Genomic DNA, 19,701 nt, shown 5'->3' with positions numbered 1-19,701 from the left:
AAGGGGTTCTTCATGAAGAAAACAAGGAGATGTCCTGAGGAGAGTCAGAAGGGGGCTGTGTGGAAGCAGGAGCGGCACACCTGCTTCAGCAGTCACGTGGGGACGGCGCTGCACCTGCAGAGGGAGGCTGCCTCTCGGGCCCTGAGAAGGAGGAGCAGGTGTAATGCAACGCAAGAGAAAAACCATGCTCCTGTTTGTTTGTATAATCATCACACCCACTATTACTTCTTTTTCTTCTCTTTTGTGGAGGTAAAAATGGGAGGGAGGGGGAGACGCACCTTAGAGATTCTCAACTCCAAATTCTCAGCATGATGCCGAACAAAACAACCATTTCAGCCTCTGCTAGAAAAGGATTTTTTAATAACCAAATAAATAATGACAATAATTATTTTTTCTATCATTTAAAATGAAATTAGGGGTTTTTTTTTTCCTCCAGGTGTTTTAACCCTCTGCAAGGCTTTGATTCTTTGAGGATTATTAAATATTTTTTTCAGACAATGACATTCTTCCAAACCTGCTCTCTCCACTCCTGCAAGTCTGACCTGACCCCCCCCCCCTTCTGCTTCTAATGTATGTTATCTGCCTCTGAATTGTTTTTCTGTATTCTCAGATCCAGAATGAGAGTGGTGGTGCTTCAAACGGACCTGGTGGTATCTGATTTTTAAATATAATGCCAACTTTTAAAAGTAAAGAGATGGTGGTTAGAGAAAAAGTCCACAACTGGTAATACAAAGCAGTGGAAAATGAAAGGAACACCTGAACATGCTTAAGGAAACTTTCTTAAACATAGTGACCAGAACCTCTTTCTTTGGCCATTGGCTCACAAGGCTCCAGTCCAATGTGGGATTCTCTCTTCTAGTGCATGGAAAGGATCAGTCAACTGCTGAGGAGCAGAAGCTCCTTCAGATGGCTCTTGCTGGTACTAAAGACCCAAAAGGCGGTTGTACAGAAAAGCCCAAGTCCTCCTTTCTTATATTGGGACCTTTCTAGTGACCCTTAAACCACAATACATATTCTCTCCTGAGATTGCCTACATGTTGCCCACTCACAAGTTTAATTTCCATTTTACCCAGCATTCACGAATACCGACTTACTTCTTCGACTTGTCTAATTTCAGACATCTCTGCTCCAGATTAGTTCTTAAAGTCTAAACACACACAAATTGCAATTCTCACTCAAAAAAACTGGATGGATTTTTGCTAACCATGATATTTTTTTGAGTAACAATCTCCCCTGAAGTAAAATAAATCACTCAGAAAACCATCCCTTCTGTCTGCTTCTGTCTTTGTAGATGGACTCATCTTCCCTGGGCACAAGAATATGTCCAAATATCCATTTTCAGCCTCACTTGCCTTGTCAAATATGAAAAACTCTACATAGAGATTATTCCCTACATTATCTTCTAACTATGCGGATGCGGTTTGTACACTTACCCCATTTACAAAGTGACAGATTTGCAAACCTAATTCCAGGGCCCAGAACAGCGTCTTGCACATTGCAGCATCTCTTGCACCACTGCTGAATCTGTGTATGAACTAATTAATTCTGTCCACCGAGTTCCTTCCCATTAGCCCTTCCCTCTTCTGCACTTGTACTTTAAGCAGCTCAGGATCATGAAAAGTGTGGGACTTCTTTGCAAATGGAACTAACAAGCTCTCTGAACAAGAATCAGATGCATACACATCAGAAAGATACATGCCTCGTTTGACAACTAATCTTTTCCTCCAATACAAATGCTATCGCTTTCTCACTGTAAAACACACCACACACACACACACACACACACACACACGGAAACGTCATAGGCAAGCCTTCTGGCTATAGATATTCAAAGAAATTTTGTAGTAAGTCTGAAATCACACAAGAATTTTACAATGGCCACTTTCTAGGGGGCCACAATCCACAACCTGTTCCCCATAATCCCAAAGGAGTCACCCTGCAGATGAAAGTGTAGTCATCCATGGAAGTCCAGTGGTCACCTAGCTAATAAAGTTTCCTAGGAATGCCAAACAGAGCCTCTGCACTTCTTTTTTCTTTTTTCTTTTTTTATTGTTAAAATATAATGTATTATTTGTTTCAGGGGTACAGGTCATCACTCTTAAACAATTCACAATGCTCACCATAACACAGACCCACCTCAATGTCTGTCACCCAGCCACCCTTCCTTCCCAGCCCCCTCCACTCCAGCAACTCTTAAACTCAGGGAAAATCTGCACTTCTTTTTGAGAAAAACCTGATCTCCACACCCGGATCTGAAGGGTAATAAGGCAGTTTAGGGCAGGCTTTTGTCAGAAGATGAAAACAATGACTACTGTTCGGGAGCTAGTAACATATGCCCCAGATGCTCAACGTGGTGAGTTAACATTCACTACACGACACTAATTGCAAATGGGACCAATGCATCCCTGCACCATGAGGTTCAGGGACTCTGTGGTGGTTATATAACTGACACTCAACACCAATGTGACATGACTGAGTCACCAACCCATAAGGTTCTGCTGGCTCCTTGCCCCGCACAACCTTTCTTCCGTACAGTTAAAGGATTCTGACTTCCACCTACAAAAGCAGCCCCAACCCAGCAATTAGACGATTTCCATTCTTACATAGGATTGAAGCCCTATTTTACAGATGATAAAACTGAGGCCCAGAGAAGCTCAGTGCAATGTCCAAGGTCGGAATCCTTGAAATCGAGTCTTCAGTCCCCCATTCAATGTAACCAAGGATGGGCAAAGAAGCCTCTACTCAAAATATTGACCTAATCCTAGTAAGTTTAGGAGGTGAATGCAAATCTGGACATATACATTATGATTCCCAATAAAAATAACATGAGAAATTAAAAGCAAGAGAGAGAAGACCGAGAAACAAAAACTGGAAGGAAACATCCAAATGTTAACAATGGCTACAGAGGGACGATGGGGGATTTTTTTTCATTTTCTTCTCAATATTTGTCTGTATTTTCCAAATCTTCTGTGATAACCCTTACTTGTCTTATAATATAAAAAAGAGCAAAAATAAGTGTTATAGGATATTCAACTCTGCTTACACTAGAAGCCATCGGCGTGAATGGAGATAGTTCATCTACCATAGACAGTTAGGTAAAGCTAAAAAAAAAATGATAAAAACTTAAAACAACATACTTACCCACCAACTGTGGGAGAGAAGACGCCTCTCTGTCAAGCATGATAGATCCTTTCTCCATACATGTCCTCAGCTCAAATAAGCTGTGAAGGGACAACGTGGCCACATGCGGCTTACTCCATCTTTCCCCGCCCTGTTCCACTTTTTCTTCAAACTTAATCCACCTAGGAACATGAGATTAATGAACAGCAATTAAAAGTACTCCAACCTCCTCTAGAAATAGCTACATCAACCCCTCCATCTCCACCCCCACCAGCAAGCACTTCCAAAACGTCTCCTTTTGTGAAGTCTTAAAAGCTTATTATAACACTAATTGCATTACCTTTATAAATACACCAAACAGAGTCACTAGACTCTCCTTCCCTTGGAATTAGAGAGAAAGAAAATAAACCAAAAGGATCCGAAGCATCCTTGGTTTTATATCTGTCTATATGTAACCATGAAATCCCGAAGATGGTTATTTTGCTAAATTTTTTAAAATAACATGGGAAAAATGTGCATTTCAAAATTCTCCATGAAACCCCACACTGTGTAAAAATAACCACCATTGTGAGAATTCTGTTGTGACTTCACAAGACAAGTTTATGTAAGTTGAAATATCAGTTACAAACCAATATTTATCTTAATTATTTGAAAAACCTGGTGTATGACATGGTCAGATTAATGTAAAATTCCCCTTTAACACTTAAAGAGGCCCAGCACTTGCACCTATGTCTTACTCTCTACTTCCCAGCTGACACATGTTCCCTTCTCCCTGAGATTCTAATGGAACCTTTACCCTTCAAGTCTGGCTCCATGTGTGTTTAAACATACACAAGTTCGATGAACAACACATCTATCCGATAACAGATCTCCTATTAATCTTAGCAATGGAATAAATAGCCCACTTTCATAGTTTTTTTTTTCTTTCTAAGATTCCTAGATGTTTCGATAACTTTACAATATAGAGCATTTTTTTTTAAAGTTTAATGGAAATGAAAACAAAACACATTGGACAGTCTTTATATCTCACTTGTTGCAGATACTTTCTACACTGCTCAAGGAAAACACGAATGCATCATCATTTTGTTATTCATTATGACCCAAAGAAAAATGCTTCTTTCTCTCCCTTCAAACCATCTGAGAGATATTGAAAAAGATGCAGAGGGGGTTAAAAAATTGTTTTCCTACGTTCTTCACCCACAGGTTTAATGATTTAAAAATGTTTTCCTAGAAAAAGCTAAACGCTCACCTAGCTCACTAAAGATGAGAACAAAGGGCAGAGATCAGAGGAAGCTCTACATAAGGTATTATTTATAGACTGCTCACCACCCACAGAGGAGGCAAAAAAAAAAAAAAATTAGTAGAACCAGGAGTGAAAACAGATCAAGAGATCAGCCATAGAGTCAAAGAAAATTCAGAATTTTAATGAAGCTCAATACTCTTGTGACTGAGAAGCACCCGCTGCTGTAGGAAGTGCTGAGTCACTGTACTGCACACCTGAAACTAATACAACACTGCATGTTGACTAACTGGAATTAAAATAAAAGCTTTAAGTAAAATAAAATAAATTTGAAGAGTATTTTTACTGAAGTAAGTAATTGACATAAAATACCTAGTTTTCAGGTATATATCACTATGATGTATACCTAGTTTCAGGTATACATCATAGTGAATCATATTTATATTTGATGTTATAATTTATTACTCACCATAATACTCTAGTATATTAAAATATTCTATAGTACATAAAACCATGTCAGGATTACATATAAGGATGTTATCTATAAAGAGTCTAGTGACTCCTTGTTTTTATTCCCAAGAGAATTCTTAATAGCTGAAGGATAGAATCTTAGGTCATAGGATTCAAACCCAAGATAAATAATAAAAACCAGCTAGAAAGTCAGTAAAGGGAGTATTTTACACAGCTTTCACTTCCCTCTTATTTCTACTGAATGAGTCCCCCCCCCTTCCTGTCCGTTGCCATAAATCTGCATCACCAAATACATACATATGTGACAGCAGCTCTTTTCTGCCATCATTCTCAACTGTCCAAACTATGTAAGTTTAATAAAATTTTCTTTAAAAAAAAAAAAAAGGGTGAGAGTAGTGAGGTACTATATGTTGGTATAATTGAATTTAAATAAATAAGAAGGGGTAGGGCACCCTGGTGGCTCAGTTGGTTAAGCCTCCAACTCTTGGTTTCAGCTCAGGTCATGATCTCAAGGTCGTGAGATGGAGCCTGTGTCGCTGCTCTCAGTGGGGAGTCTGTGTCCCTCTCTCTCCCTCTGCCCCTCCCCCAACTTGTGTTTTCTCTCTCTTTCTCTCTCTCTCTCTAAAATAAATAAATCTTTAAAAAAACAAAAAGGAGCAAAATGACTTCATTCTCTTAAGACCAATCATTAGTTTCATTCCTCCCCACAGTTTGCAGTGTAGGCAACCTGACTAGACTTAAATATGACTTTAAGCAAGTTTTAACAGTACATTTAGAAATCATAAATCCCAACCAGCTTGGATTTATGGAATAGCATTACTCACCCTCCTGGAATATACCAGCCCTTTAGGTCAAGATTTAATCATAAAGGAATGCAAATGTAAAATCTCAAAACTAGCCAGGTTCTTAGCATCTACATTCCTAAGGGATAAGCATTATCTCATAGTTCACTTTAGCATCTATTTCACTTTGAGGTTAGTAAATATTGAATGTTGTGATGATGTCATATCATAGCACAGCTAACAACATAAGGGGAAGTCTGGGATAATGGCTATGAAATTCCTTTAAAATGCACTGCTCTGATTTCAAGGAACAGAGTATACTTCCAACATATGCTTTCAGACATAAAGTAATGGTTTGCCCATTTAAGCAGATTGTTTGCATGCAGTTTCATTCCAGAAACGATACATGCTATGTCTATCTTCCTCACATATCAAGGACAAATTTGAAAAAAACCTAAAAACTACTCAATTCAAATCAGAACCCATTAAAGAAAAGGCTAAGGCAAAGGTACCAAAGTTCAGCCTACCCGAGTGCCAACAAATTTGTTAAGGTGCCTTAGAACCATGTAATTACATTATTTAAAAAAAAAAAAAAAAAAGACATTTTTACTGTGAAATGTACTATAAGCTCCTTTCTACCCTTCATGGTGACTGTGAATAACAATATAATTGCAATAAGTTTCCTACTTTTCCTTTTGTTTTGGTGCTTGACACGTTATAGGAAAATTAATTTCAGAAGTTAGCTTTTTAAAATGCTTGCAAATACAAAACTGTTGTAACCTTGGAGGAAGAGTTTATTAGGTAAAGTTTATTTCAAGGTCTTAGAAGAAGAAGAAAGTACACTGCAGTTTAACTCTCCCTGAGTGACTGCCAACCAAACAGCATTTCACTAGTTTATTGGCGAAATAGAAGGCCCACTGGGAGTCACTGAATTTTGCAACTTTCCAATCATATGATTTAAATATAATTAAGAAAAGACAAGACCTCTAACTGAAAAACAAGCCAATTTTACAGTGAAAAATAGACATGACCTTTGCCCTAGAATATAATCCAACTCTATAAGACTATTAAAAGAATAAATTTCTTGCTAACTAATAAGTGCCTCATTACATAAAATAAGCCAATGCTAGCATGTATCTGGGATAAATTATGTTTTTAAGAAAAACTCTCAAATTTCTAGATCAACTGTGAAATTTACTGCAAAGCAGTATATGTGACTCCTATAATTACATAGATGATTAGACTCCTTTTCCTGCAGCCTTTTTCTTACAGAAGAAATAAACTTGTTCTGAAATGGAATGTTCCAAAGTAATCCGGTAGAGAAAAGACAGAAAAGTCGGCGGAGATTGGGAAAAGAGCAATCTCGCTCCGAATTCCCAGGGTAAGCACGCAGGTCTGTGCTTGGCGGTCGTGCCCTGGAATCGGGTTTTCCAGAGGCAGGCTGGGTCTTTCTGCCAAGCAGAAACACAAATGCGTGTTCGTCTGTGCTGTCCCACTGGAACTAAAACATCAATACCCTTTTCCTTTGCTGGCCAGTTGTCGTGTTGAAACTTGTGACAATTTTCCTTTTTACCCAGGTTTGGGAACAAAAACTAAACCACATTGGGGGACTGACCTTTAACATATATTCTTCTAACAGTGAAGTCCAACATTACTCATCTGTTCTTCACTGAAGGAAAACTGAAAGCCAATAGTCATTTTTACAGAGACTTCACTGTCTCAAAGAAAGAAAGAGCTTGGGGTAGGGGCGGGGGGGGGGGGGGGTAGCAGTAGCCCTTCTTCTTGGCTTTGGGCCAACAACAAAGCTGGACCATGACTTACCCTTTCACCAGTTCATGTCATAAACCTATTAGCTAATGCCTTGCCACCTAGAAATTCTTAACAAGGAGCACAAAGCTTCCTCACTAATACCAATTACTCCCTTATAGTTACTGCTATGTTACTAAATGTCAGCATTCAAATAGCCTAACACTCAGGAATACTCTTAAAAAAAAAAAAAAAAAAAAAAAGAGAGTATTCTCTGCATTCCACTGATCAAATACACTACTCAGGTCTAATCATTCTCTCCTTTGCACAGTCTTCAATTTGTGCTTTATGCTGGAAGAACCAATAAAAATCCAAAGTTCTAATTTGTAGGAAAGGGAAAAGCAAGGGAAAGATGTGAAAAAAGGGGGTGGCAGAGTTGGCTGAACTTCAGACTTCACATAAATAAAGACTCCCCTTGTTCATACTTCTACATGACTACTGTGCCTTCCAAGACTTAAATCAGGATATTTTTCCTACTATTGGAACCATTCTATTTATTTTTTGAGACATAGAGCTTAACCTGAACTTCATGACTAGAAATGAAACTACAGTAATGCTGGGAATCAATGGAGGATATTTTTGGTCAAATTAAATCATCTGCTACATTAAAAGGGGTAGTATTGTGTTCTGTGGGGGTGTGGGCTCCCAGTGTATATTACATTAAGCTAGAGAAGGCTAGTGGGTTAGTTCTCTATGGAATAAAATTCTTTGAATTTGGGTTTTCACAGAAAAGCAGAGATCTCAATTTTATCTCAGCCAGAAAAATAGTCATAGCACATTTTCATATAAAAATGAATCCCTTCTTAATACTAAACTTTTATTAGTCTGATAGGTTTGAGAGTTTTTAATGGGGGGGGGGGGCTATCATCTCTGGAAACCAGACATCATAAACTGCAATCAGATATCACTGCAAAAACGTCCTGAAATGGGGTATACTGTAGGGAACTAGAGATTAGTAGAACTCTGAGTCACTTCTGGAGGCACAATCACCTTCCAACCTTCCAACAGGATTTAGGTGAAGCTAATTTCTCGACCATGGACTGTGTGCCAGGTAGTTAGAGGCAACAGAGATATAACAATGAACAAAACAACTAAAAATCCCTGCTCTCATGGAGTTTTAATTTTACTGGGAAGAGAGAATAACAAGATATGCACTATGCTAAATGGTGATAAGCGCCAACGAAAACACAAGGGAAGATGGAGGTTCGAGAGTGCTGGGGGACTTTTTTGACTTTAGACGCGGCAGTCACTGAGAAAGTAATATTTGAAAAAGGACTGAAGAAGGTGAGCAAATGAGCCATGCAGATAATTGGGGGGCAGAGAGGCGGGGGAGCATTCCAGACAGAGGGAGCAGCAAGTGCAATGTCCCTGGCACAGGAGCATGACCAGCCTGTGAGTGAACAAGAGGGAGGAAAGCAGGAGATAAGGTCAAAGAGATGCTGGTGGATTGTTCATGAGGGACGTAAGTGCAAGTGCAGATTGATGAACTAATTAGGAAGCTTTTGCAATAATCTGGCAGCTTGGACCTGAATTGTGGCCGTACTGAACGTGAGATGGGATGAGATTCTGAATATCTGAATATTTTTGAGGGTAAAACAAATAGGGTTTACCAATGGGATTGAGTAAGGGGTATAGGGAAAGACAGAAGTCAAGGAAAACCCCAGTGTTTCTGGCTTGAGCGACTAGAAGAAGGGAGTTGAGTTGTTCCTTGTGGTGGGAACCCTGCAGGTGGAGAGGCCCTGAGGCAGGTCGATAAGAAGCTCAATTTTAGACACGTTATTTCGAGAATTGTATTAGCCATCCAATTATGTGTTTTCGATCATATAAGGAAAGAAGCCTAGCAAGACAACTAACTGCTGTTGATAGCATACCATATACCTTGATAGCATATCACAGCTATAGACAGCATATTGATTAATTAGTTTGAAACTTCAAGCACAGGTCCTCTTCTGAGCTTTATCCATGGTGCACTAGGTACCTTAGGTCTGCATTCAGCTATCCATCGTCAGAAAAAGAGGAATTATCATAAACATCAGCTTTGGTCAAGGAAAGGATCTAAGAAAGTATGATATTTAAAGCAGCTGTTTCTTTTTTTTTTTTTAAGATTTATTTATTTATTTGACAGAGAGAGAGATCACAAGTTAGGCAGAGAGGCAGGCAGAGAGAGAGGAGGAAGCAGGCTCCCTGCTGAGCAGAGAGCCCGATGTGGGGCTCGATCCCAGGACTCTGAGATCATGACCTGAGCCGAAGGCAGCGGCTTAACCCACTGAGCCACCCAGGCGCCCCAAAGCAGCTGTTTCTAAGGCAATCAATTCTCAACTAATCACACTCAACAGATATTATTGAGCTCCTATTATGGGCCCTGGGAACACAGTCATGAAAGACAGACATGATGGTCCCTGCTTTCAGATGAATTAGTGTAATGAAGGAGACGAAATGAAAATAGTAATATCGCATTTACATTGAATGAAGCAGTAGTAACTGCGGCAAGTCCTATACAGAAGTCATAGAGTATAGCCTGGTGTGAGCATGTTTCTCCCAGACAGCCTCCCCTCCCCCACTGCCAAGACATGGTGTACTCCCAGCACACATTCTTTCCAACAATTCAGTATCTCAAGGACTAATAACATCACCAAAAATGACACATGTGTTCTCAAGGAAATAAAGTCTTTAAGGATGGTAAAGAATTCAAAATTATCTTCATCGTAAGAAGCTTACGTGAAAATTCTAGTCCATCTCACTCAGTGTTTAATTACCCACACAATGAACTGTCACTTCTCCACCTTTCAGACACCAGAGGTCATATGAAATATAACCCACCTTGGACTGAAAGAAAAAGCAGAAAGCTATATTTGAATTCTACTCTATGAGAGGTACTTGCACAGAATCTCAAGAAGAAGATATGAATCAAAGTAGCATTTCCAGTGACAACCAACTGAACTAGTACACACAGAGGGATGGAACTTTATTTTTGTTTTTAAAGATTTATTTATTTATTTATTTGACAGAGAGAGATCACAAGTAGGCAGAGAAACAGGCAGAAAGAGAGAGGAGGAAGCAGGCTCCCCGCTGAGCAGAGAGCCCGATGAGGGGCTCGATCCCAGGACCCCAGGATCATGACCTGAGCCGAAGGCAGAGGCTAAACCCACGGAGCCACCCAGGTGCCCCAGAGGGATGGAACTTTAAAGCTATAAACTATGCATGAAGTTACAGAGATGCAAGGCAGTATCACCTTCACGGGGCAGAAGAGAACATGCATCTCAGGGAGATGGGTGAGGGCATGAGCGGCCCACAGTGAAGCAGCCGGTCAGCAGCAAAGCCAAGACGAGACCAACTGGCATGGAGTATATAACTTAATCCATATGAGGAAAGAAGGAAAAGCTCTGTTATCACCAGATGAATGAAACCTTCGATGTTCCCATCGTGCTTAGCAATTTACAAGAGATCTCCGCAAATATACATACATACAGGCATGTATATAGATACCTGATAGAAGTGGATGAATATTAAGTCAACATAAATATATACTACATATCTCGTACTACACACGTATCTGTGTAGTAGGTATTATTATCCACTTTTTATGGATGAAACCACGAGTCCTGGGACACTGAGTGCTACGCAGCGAACAGGGGCCAGAATCTGAAATTGAACTCAGGTCTCCAAACCCCCAATTCATCTGAAACTTCTACTTGTTTTTGCATACACTTAAAGGAGGATAGCTTCTTCCTTGCAAATAATGGCAAGTTTGGGGGTAAACCCTGTCTTTGCAACCTGCCTCGGAAGTGGGAATGGCTAACAAATCCGATGTGATTCCACAAGACACCTCGGCGGGGGGGCTGGGCTGCAGACACCTATTTCCAGGCGATCCTGTTCATCTCTTCAAGATATTTTACTACTCCATAGCCTAGGAATCGAGTTACTTCTAATGCTTCATGAAGGGTAAAGCTGTAACAACGGGAGTCAGCCTCAACCCCGCTCCAAGAGGGAAACAAAGGGTGTGCTGCAGCCATAGGCACACAACAGAGAAGAAGAGGAATCCTCAACTCCTTCCCCAGCCGACACGATGCTCCTCAGACCCTCGACGCCCGGCGCCGATGCTCCTCGGACCCTCGACGCCCGGCGCTGAGGGCAAGGCGCTCCCACGGGCGCTCCCGCCCCGCCTCGCTCCCCGGGGAGCCGCGCCCGCCGCGCCTCACCTGGCCGTCTCCTTCCACTCCATCTCCTGCCCGTCCACGGCCAGCAGCTCATCGAGTTCGGTGAAGAGCTGAGGGGGCGCCGGGCTGTCATCCTCCTCGCCCAGGATGAACCGGATGCGTTCGGCGGCCGGGGAGACTGCAGAAGTGAAAATACTGCGGTGAGACACTGGCTGCACCAGCCTGAGGCACGTGAGGCTTCGAGCTCGGTCCCCGAGGCTGCCGGCCTTCCCGGCCACGCTCTCTGCGGACATCCTGGACATCCTCCCGGCTGAGCCTCCCTGGTCGCCCACCGCCGCCGCGCGAACCAACTCCGGGCCTGTTCCTCCAGGCCCACGCCGGCTGTCGCGTCGCCACCGCGCTCGGGGACGGGCCTCCAGGTCTGGGGGGCACCGGGGCCAAGAGCCTTCAGCCCTCAGAGGAGCGGAGGTCCGGCCCAATGACCTTCCCCCGCTCCGCACTGAGGGCCCATCCCAAGCTATTAGACAGAAACCAGCCCGCGCCAACCACCGCTTCGGCCGCAGTGGGAGGGCCGCAGAGACCCCAATCCGGAGCTCCCCCAGGCCCTCGCCTCCCACCCGCCTTCCCTCCGTCCAATGCCTGAAGCTCACGTCCTCTAGGAGCCTCGTGGCCTGTGCCTGGCTAAGGGCAAAGTTGATGAAGGAATATTTAACAAGAGGGGCCTCTTCTTGACATAAGGGCAGTACCCAAACATGTTTAGTCACACGCCAATGCACTTGAAAAACAAGCCCAAGTAAAATATTGTACACCTGAGGAAAAATATTTTTTCGGACACACTCAAGCACGTAATTGAATGCCCTACTGGCTCCTTTTGACCCTATCTCCTGAAATTCATGTAATGAAAAATTAACTAGAACTTCCCTCCGGTGGTGGGCTATTTTCCCCTTCCTCTTCTTTTGTTGTTGTTGTTGTTGTTGTTGTTGTTGTTTAAGAAAAGGAAAGCATCTGGAAACTGATGATCATATTACAAAACTAAGGCCACAGATACTCTCTATAATCCCTGGGCAAAACCGGAAATGGTATTTACATGTGAATATAGTCCAGGTACACAGATTTATGTGTGTACGTGTGTGTATATATGTATGTATGTATACACACATACACAAAAACACACACAAATTGTAAAAACATGTGTACTCAAATGACCCAATAAAACAAGAATATTCCTGGGGCACCTGAGTAGCTCAGTTGTTAAGCATCTGCCTTTGGCTCAGGTCGTGATCCAGGGTCCTGGGATCCAGCTCCACATCAGGCTCCCTGTTCAGCAGGAAGCCTGTTTCTCCCTCTCCCAGTCCCCCGCGTGTGTTCCTGCTCTCTCACTCTCTCTCTCTCTCTGTCAAGTAAATAAATAAATAATCTTTAAACAATTATTTTAAAAACAAGAATATTCCTATCATCTGAACGCTGCTATAATACAGGACAATATGAAATTCTACAGATCAAAAGATACTACAAACACGTGAAAAATATTCAACTTAACTAGTAATCAAAATTAATTATTAAAATAAAATACAACTTTTACCTAGGAAAATAGAAAATATGTAAAAAAAATTATAATCCCAATGTTGCCAGACATTTAGGACACATGCGCTAGTACCTCTCAATTTACGTCACCAAGAGAAGCCTAAATGGGAACCTGTCTCTGAAGGGAAATTTAGAAGGATATGGAAATGTTTTAAAAGTGTATATATCCTGTGAGCCAGTAATCTTACCACTAGAAAGACATTCATTTCAAAGAAATAATAGCTGTTACTTCAAAGATGGAGGTGCCTACTGCAACACTGCTTATCACTGAGAAAAGGGAGGACTGGCTAAATATACTACACCACAACTGTTCAGTAAATCAGCATGTAGTTATAAAACATGAAGTTGAGATTATCATTTCTGACATATATACAATGCCAAAGGAAAAATAAAGTTGCAAAATCATATGAATAAAGTAATCCCACCTTAGTAAAGAAAAAAACACACATATATCCATAAAATTAAGTCTGGAGTCGTGGGAAACCCTCACTATGCAGGGTTCCAAGATGTGTGAATTTCAGTTACTGTTATTTAGTTAAAGAACACAAGTCCCCCAATAATACAGTTGAAATTTCAGTGAGCATAGTATATGAACTGTGGGTAACTGCATAAAGTGCGAGCTTCACTGCGAGCTCTTCTGACGTTAATTACAATGTAAATAACAGACATGCTTCACGATCAGTGACTGATCATAATGGTTCTTCCAACGTCTGTCAGTGATCGGCCACTGCACATTTGTTACCCAAAAAAGAAGATGACCACGACGACCGAGAAGAAGGGGAGAAAGAAGAGGAAGAAAAGAAGGTGACGGAGGAGGGGAAAAAAGCATTTCACATTTAAGAAACTCTCAGAGACATTTCTTGACATGGAAAGCACAAAGGAGAAAATTCTAGAAGCTGATCCAAACTTAGAGAGGAGTACGTAATTCATCGGGACATAGAAAAGATGCTTGCTCCCGTTCAAAAGCTGCACAGCAGGAAGAAAGCAAGCATTATTCAAACCACTCCTGACAAGACTTTACAAAGAAATAAAACACTTTAATCTCAGTATTTCTGACATTTTAAATTAGGGTGTACTAAATATTAGTTTTACTTTTTTTTTTTCATTTCTCTATACCTTTATCACTAATAGCGAGAGAGATTTTAATCATTTGGCAAAAATTTTTTTAAAGGTCAAAGAAAAATACTTTCTCTTCTCCCATTGATTGATTATTAGGATTGTTGTGTATAATTTCAGTTTGAATAGTCACATTTACGGCTTTGCCCTCCCATGCAAAGCAAAGACGACCTATATGTACACCTTTTTAACTGTTATACAGTTTATTTCTAGGGCTCTATGTTCTTCCTTTCACTTTTGACCAGTTCTGCAGTGTTCACAGTTCATCCATACAATATTTACTGAGTACTGTCTTTGCGCTAAATGGGCTTTGTTTCAGGTTCTAAAGATAAAGCAAAAAACTTGACAACAAGATCCTTGTTCTTATCAAGTATATTTGCTAGAAAGGGCAACAAACATTTACCAGTTATTTGGTTAGTGAAGAATTAATTGGCTGAATGAATAAATTAGTTCATAGACCAACAAAAATATCTGCAAACTGTTCTGTGTTCACAGGACATTCAAATAAGATAACAATATCTATTAATATAGGATGCAGTATGTTTAATTTCTGTAATTAGGGGGAAAAAATGACTGAAACTTCTTAATATCTCTTGGAGGAAAAAAACCTAAGTTCCAGAACTTTTGTGTAAGAACATTTGCAACGTCTTTCCAATCAAGAAAGGGAAAGTGTCATAAACTAGCTTGATAACTCTAGCAAGTTTCTTTCCTCGGTTGCTCCCCTAAGCTTCCCTGGGAATTAGAAGGAAGAGGCCACAACAACTGTACTGTAAATGTAGACCTGTGGGAGGGGCAGCCTCTGTAACCAGCAAATACCCTTCCCAATTTCTAACATGATTCTTTTTTTTTTAAGATTTTATTTATTTATTTGACACAGAGAGAGAAATCTCAAGTAGTCAGAGAGGGAGGCAGAGAGAGAGAGGGGGAAGCAGGCTCTCCGATGAGCAGAGAGTCCGATGCAGGACTCAATCCCAGGACCCTGAGATCATGACCTGAGCTGAAGGCAGAGGCTTAACCCACTGAGCCACCCAGGCGCCCTCTAACATGATTCTTAACACAAATACATGCAAAGTGGGAGTCTCCCTAATGAAGGATATCAGGAATTCTTTTTTTTTTCCCCTGTAAATTTGGATCAAAAGGAAATGAGCTAAATAGAAGATAAAGTACTGCACTGAAATTAAGAATATAGAACTCTGGAACCAAACTACTTTGGTTTGAATTCAAATTCTGCTACTTCTATGCATGCTGTGTGATCTGAAACAAGTTAATTAACCTCTCTGTGCTTCAAGTTCCTCACCTGAAAAATAGGGTGATGGTGATCAATTATCATATCTAAAATACAAGGTTTAAATTAGTTGAAAAACTGCCAGCCCTTACTAGCAAAACCTGCCTAGCCTTTAAGAAAGAAAGCACTCACAGATATTGGCCCTCAGAGCCCCTGTATGTTGAAAATACATAAGGTAGGAAAGAAAAAGCCAAAAGTTCTGCATGTGTTACTTCAGTGAATTCAGCAGCTTTAGTAATGAGAACATAAAGGTGTATCTTTCTGGGAAACAGCCAATAAAAGAACAGGGGGAAATAATGAAACCTCTTTAGTCTCACTTTAATACCTGGGGGGGGAAACATCAGAAAAACAACTTACATTGCAGATGAATAGATTATGATTGTAAGTAATAACTCACCTAGTTTCATCATAAAAGAGAACCTTGAGAAAAATGAGAAAGGGTGACAGGGAGGCAGGAAATGAGGGAGAGAGAGAAAAACTGTCAAATTAATCCAATCACCTTTGTCAGAACAGAAGGCCTATAGATCAAAGCCAAGTTAATGCCTCTAATCTGCCTTGATTTTTTTTTCTTTTTTTATTCTGCCCTCTAGTTAGAATGTGTTTTGGGGGTTTTCAAGGGGCTCTAGGCTTTTTTTCCCCCTGAGTAGCTATAGAATTTCCCAGAGGGCCCTACTAAGTGTGGCCATCTCTGACCAGCATCCACCTGCAGGGTGACAATGTCATAGTGTGCGATGGCTGGGGAGACTCAGTGCTCCCAAATTCCCAGTGCTGACAAGAAGGAAGGCAAATATGTGGCAGGAATGCTGTGGTACCCACTTCCCACGAGCAGCAGCCATAGCAGACATCACGTGCATTCCTGCTGAGACCGAACTTGACCTCAGAGTAGCCACTACCCACCAATCAGAGATGGTGTGTGAGGGACCCCTCTCCAATGACACCTACCTGGGTAGACAGTCAACTCTCAGGGTGCCTGTCATGTCACTTTGACCCCTAATCTATGCACCCAAACTGTCTCCCACAAAAACCCAGAAATGTCTGGTGACCAAAGAACATGCCTGCTCGATTTTCACCAAGCTCAGCCAAGAACCCCAGTGTCACAAGCAAGCTCAGAGGCGTTCACGGCTGTTGTCACAGTTCATCTGCTAAGCTCTGCCCTAGAACATAGGCATAGGCAGGAACAGACCCCCATCCAGGAAAGAATTCAGGTATTTCCCAAGAATGACCAGAAGGTAAATAGAATTTCGTGATTATGGGTCAGAAGACAGACTCACTCTCTTCCCTAAAAGAACTGACTTTTAAAGAACAGAGTTCAATTAGTTCTCAGAAGAGAACTCAAGGAACTTCTACAAGGTGCTCATTTTCTAGCCAAAAGTCTGGGTGATGCCTTAAAACTTATTTAACAACCAGAATTAACAAAGAAAGTGGACATGGTTTGGATAGTGGGAGGCAGTTCTGCTTATAAGGAAGGCATGAACAAATCAGACCATCTCAAACTATTTGTGACAAGGATCATGCAGGAATTTGAAAATAACACATTTTTTTTTTCCAGAAACTGATTTGGGGAAATATAAGCTTCTTCCAGAATACCCAAGTGTTCTTTCTGGTGTCCAAGAGGAAAAAAGGTATTAAGTGGAAATTTGAAGTATATAAAAAGAATGATTAATGTGAAGGTGTTTTCTGATTTATTTTAAGTTGTTCCCCCTGCTCTCCAATTATATATTTTAATGTTAGAAAAAAAAAAAGACTTTTGTTGACTTTAGATCAAAGCATAACTACTTCTAAGCAATGTGTTTATTAATTAATCTTAATCTTAACTAGACTCTAATTAAGATTAATCTTAACTAGATTATACCAGATACCATTTGTGAAACATTTCTTGCTATCACTGTCTGAATACCAATCAAGGAAAATCACCTGCTTATCCACCTATCACCTACATACCTACCAAAACACCAAAGTGGGAGAATCCCCTGATATCATGAGTTGAAATCAGGGCTTATACAGATAGGAGCTAGACAGGTTTGTCTAAAGGTCAGAAATAAATTATACACAGAAGAGCTAGAACTTAAACATTAAAAGAAAATTAGGTCAAAATGGAGACTATGAATTACTCTGTGCATATCTTCTGAAAAAAAAAAAAAAAAGTTTTGTTCACTCAGATAGGAAATCAGTAAGATGAGAACTCTAGTACATTCCATATAGATAGTAAAGAAGCAGGCAGGAAACTAACTTTTTGAAGGTTAAGAGAGAAGGTCTAAAACTCTAAAAATTCTGGTTCTGATCTTTGGTGAGATTCCATGGGATGGTGCAATAATAAAAAAAAATAGACTGCTCTTTATGAAAAAGAGTAATCTAATAACAAGCATATGGTTAAAATAAAAAATTCAAAGAGGTAATAAATTGAAAATGGATAATGCCAGAAACCAAAATTACTAAGTTAGAAAGTAAACTTCACAAACTTAAAAATTGAAGTTAAAATATGTTTTACCCATCATGTTAGCAAAGATCTGAGTTATTAGTTATCCAGAGAAATAGAATTTTTTGCCTTATTAGTTGATACAAACTTTTTAAAGTGTAAGTTAGCAATATTAATTAAAAATCAAAATAATCTGGGTTTGGATCCAGAACTTCCACTTATAGAAATTAATCCTGAACAAAGAGATGGACCCAAGAGTATCTTTGGCACCATTATTTTTTTAAGGATTTTAGTTATTTACCTGACAGAGAGCACAAGTATGCATAGAGGCAGGCAGAGAGAGAGGAGGAAGCAGAGCAGAAAGCCCGATGTGGGGCTCGATCCAGGACCCTGGAATCATGACCTGAGCCGAAGGCAGAGACTTTAACCCACTGAGCCACCCAGGTGCCCTGTGGCACCATTATTTTTAATCTTGGAAGCAACCCAGGTGTCAATCAATAAAGAAACAAGGAAACGGAAGGGATGGGAAAGGAAGGGAAAAACTCGATAATACGCTTGCTCATTTCCAGATCTTTTTTCATCTTTCCTATCGGCTATGGTCTTTTCTCTCCTCTCTAAATCTGACTCAATTTCCAAGGCCCAGGTAAAAATTCTTTTCCAATAACCTATATTAACCATTCACAGAAATATGACTCTCTTCTTTATTCAAACTATAGCACTTTGTCTGAATTATCATTTAAGCACCACCAAATTTATAGCCTGGGCATTATTACCTAACCTACGGTGATGTGACCTCTCTCCAACTAACCACCAAGCTCCTGGAGGACAGAATCTGTCTAGGTACTTTCCTTGAAGACCAACACAGTACTATGCACTTAATCATCACCTGAAATATTAAATTAATGAATTAGATAAGGAAGAATAAACCTTGGACATTGTCAAGGACACAAAAACATAACCATGTGCAAAAGGAAGCTTACATTAAGAACTCTGAAATGGAAAATATCCAAGTTTTGGAAACTGTTCTTATTTCATCCTTCCCCTTAATCCATCTTTGCATTAAGGTGACCAGTTAACTTACTTACCAGAAGACAGTGACCAGAAGACAGTCACCATTTCCTATTGAGTAAGCCACAAAGAAAAGAATGAACACTTCCAGTAAGCTATTTTCCTCTGGTAGATGCAATCTCTTCCTATCCTGAGGGACCACAACATTTAATCTGCACTCCTATTAAGTCATTTAGTATCCACTGTTTTGTGGGTTATCCACTGCTGTACTTTGTCTTTGTACCATTACTAAGCCAACCTACCTGGATCTTCACTTACCTAAACTACTCTTGGCGCCTACCTTGTGCACAGTGAGGTTGGACAAAAAGGAATGGGTGAATGAATAAGGAAATGAGTGGAAGAATACATAATATATATTCTGCCTCAGTTTCTCAAAAAAATCTTTCTTTGCTTCTTTCCTCTCCTTCCCAGAGGCTTAGCAATGCCTGAAGTATAGTTCTATGTTTTCGTTTTGATTACTTAATTAATACTTAATAGTTTTTAGTGTATGAGACACTATGCTCTTTGTTAAAAGTACACAAAATATTTTTAAGATAAGGTCCTTGTTCTCAAGGGACAATGGGAAAAATTCGATCAATAAAAACACAATATGCAATTACTAACATTTTTGAATGCTTACACTGTATCAGGCACTGTGTTAAGGGCTCTTCACTTAC

At 40.3% G+C, this 19,701-nt stretch overlaps 1 protein-coding gene and 1 pseudogene across 6 annotated transcripts in view; one reads left to right on the top strand and one right to left on the bottom strand.

Moving 5' to 3' along the window:
- Positions 1–19,701, bottom strand: part of SLC4A4 (solute carrier family 4 member 4) — a 457,437-nt gene that overhangs the window by 224,060 nt on the left and 213,676 nt on the right. For all 6 annotated transcript variants that reach the window (XM_059385129.1, XM_059385136.1, XM_059385120.1 and 3 more), the window contains 2 exons: positions 11,619–11,754; positions 3,142–3,302 (listed from right to left, as the gene is read on the bottom strand). In XM_059385129.1, coding sequence (XP_059241112.1) covers positions 3,142–3,302; positions 11,619–11,754 — 297 coding nt within the window. The remainder of the gene's footprint in view (positions 1–3,141; positions 3,303–11,618; positions 11,755–19,701) is intronic.
- LOC132008245 (dihydrofolate reductase-like) lies at positions 16,351–17,224 on the top strand (annotated as a pseudogene).

This window comes from Mustela nigripes, chromosome 1 (assembly GCF_022355385.1).
Source record: "Mustela nigripes isolate SB6536 chromosome 1, MUSNIG.SB6536, whole genome shotgun sequence".
In the NCBI taxonomy this organism is placed as follows: domain Eukaryota; kingdom Metazoa; phylum Chordata; class Mammalia; order Carnivora; family Mustelidae; genus Mustela; species Mustela nigripes.
The sequence above is the reverse complement of the archived record's forward strand: the minus strand, read 5'-3'. Positions and strand labels throughout refer to the sequence as shown.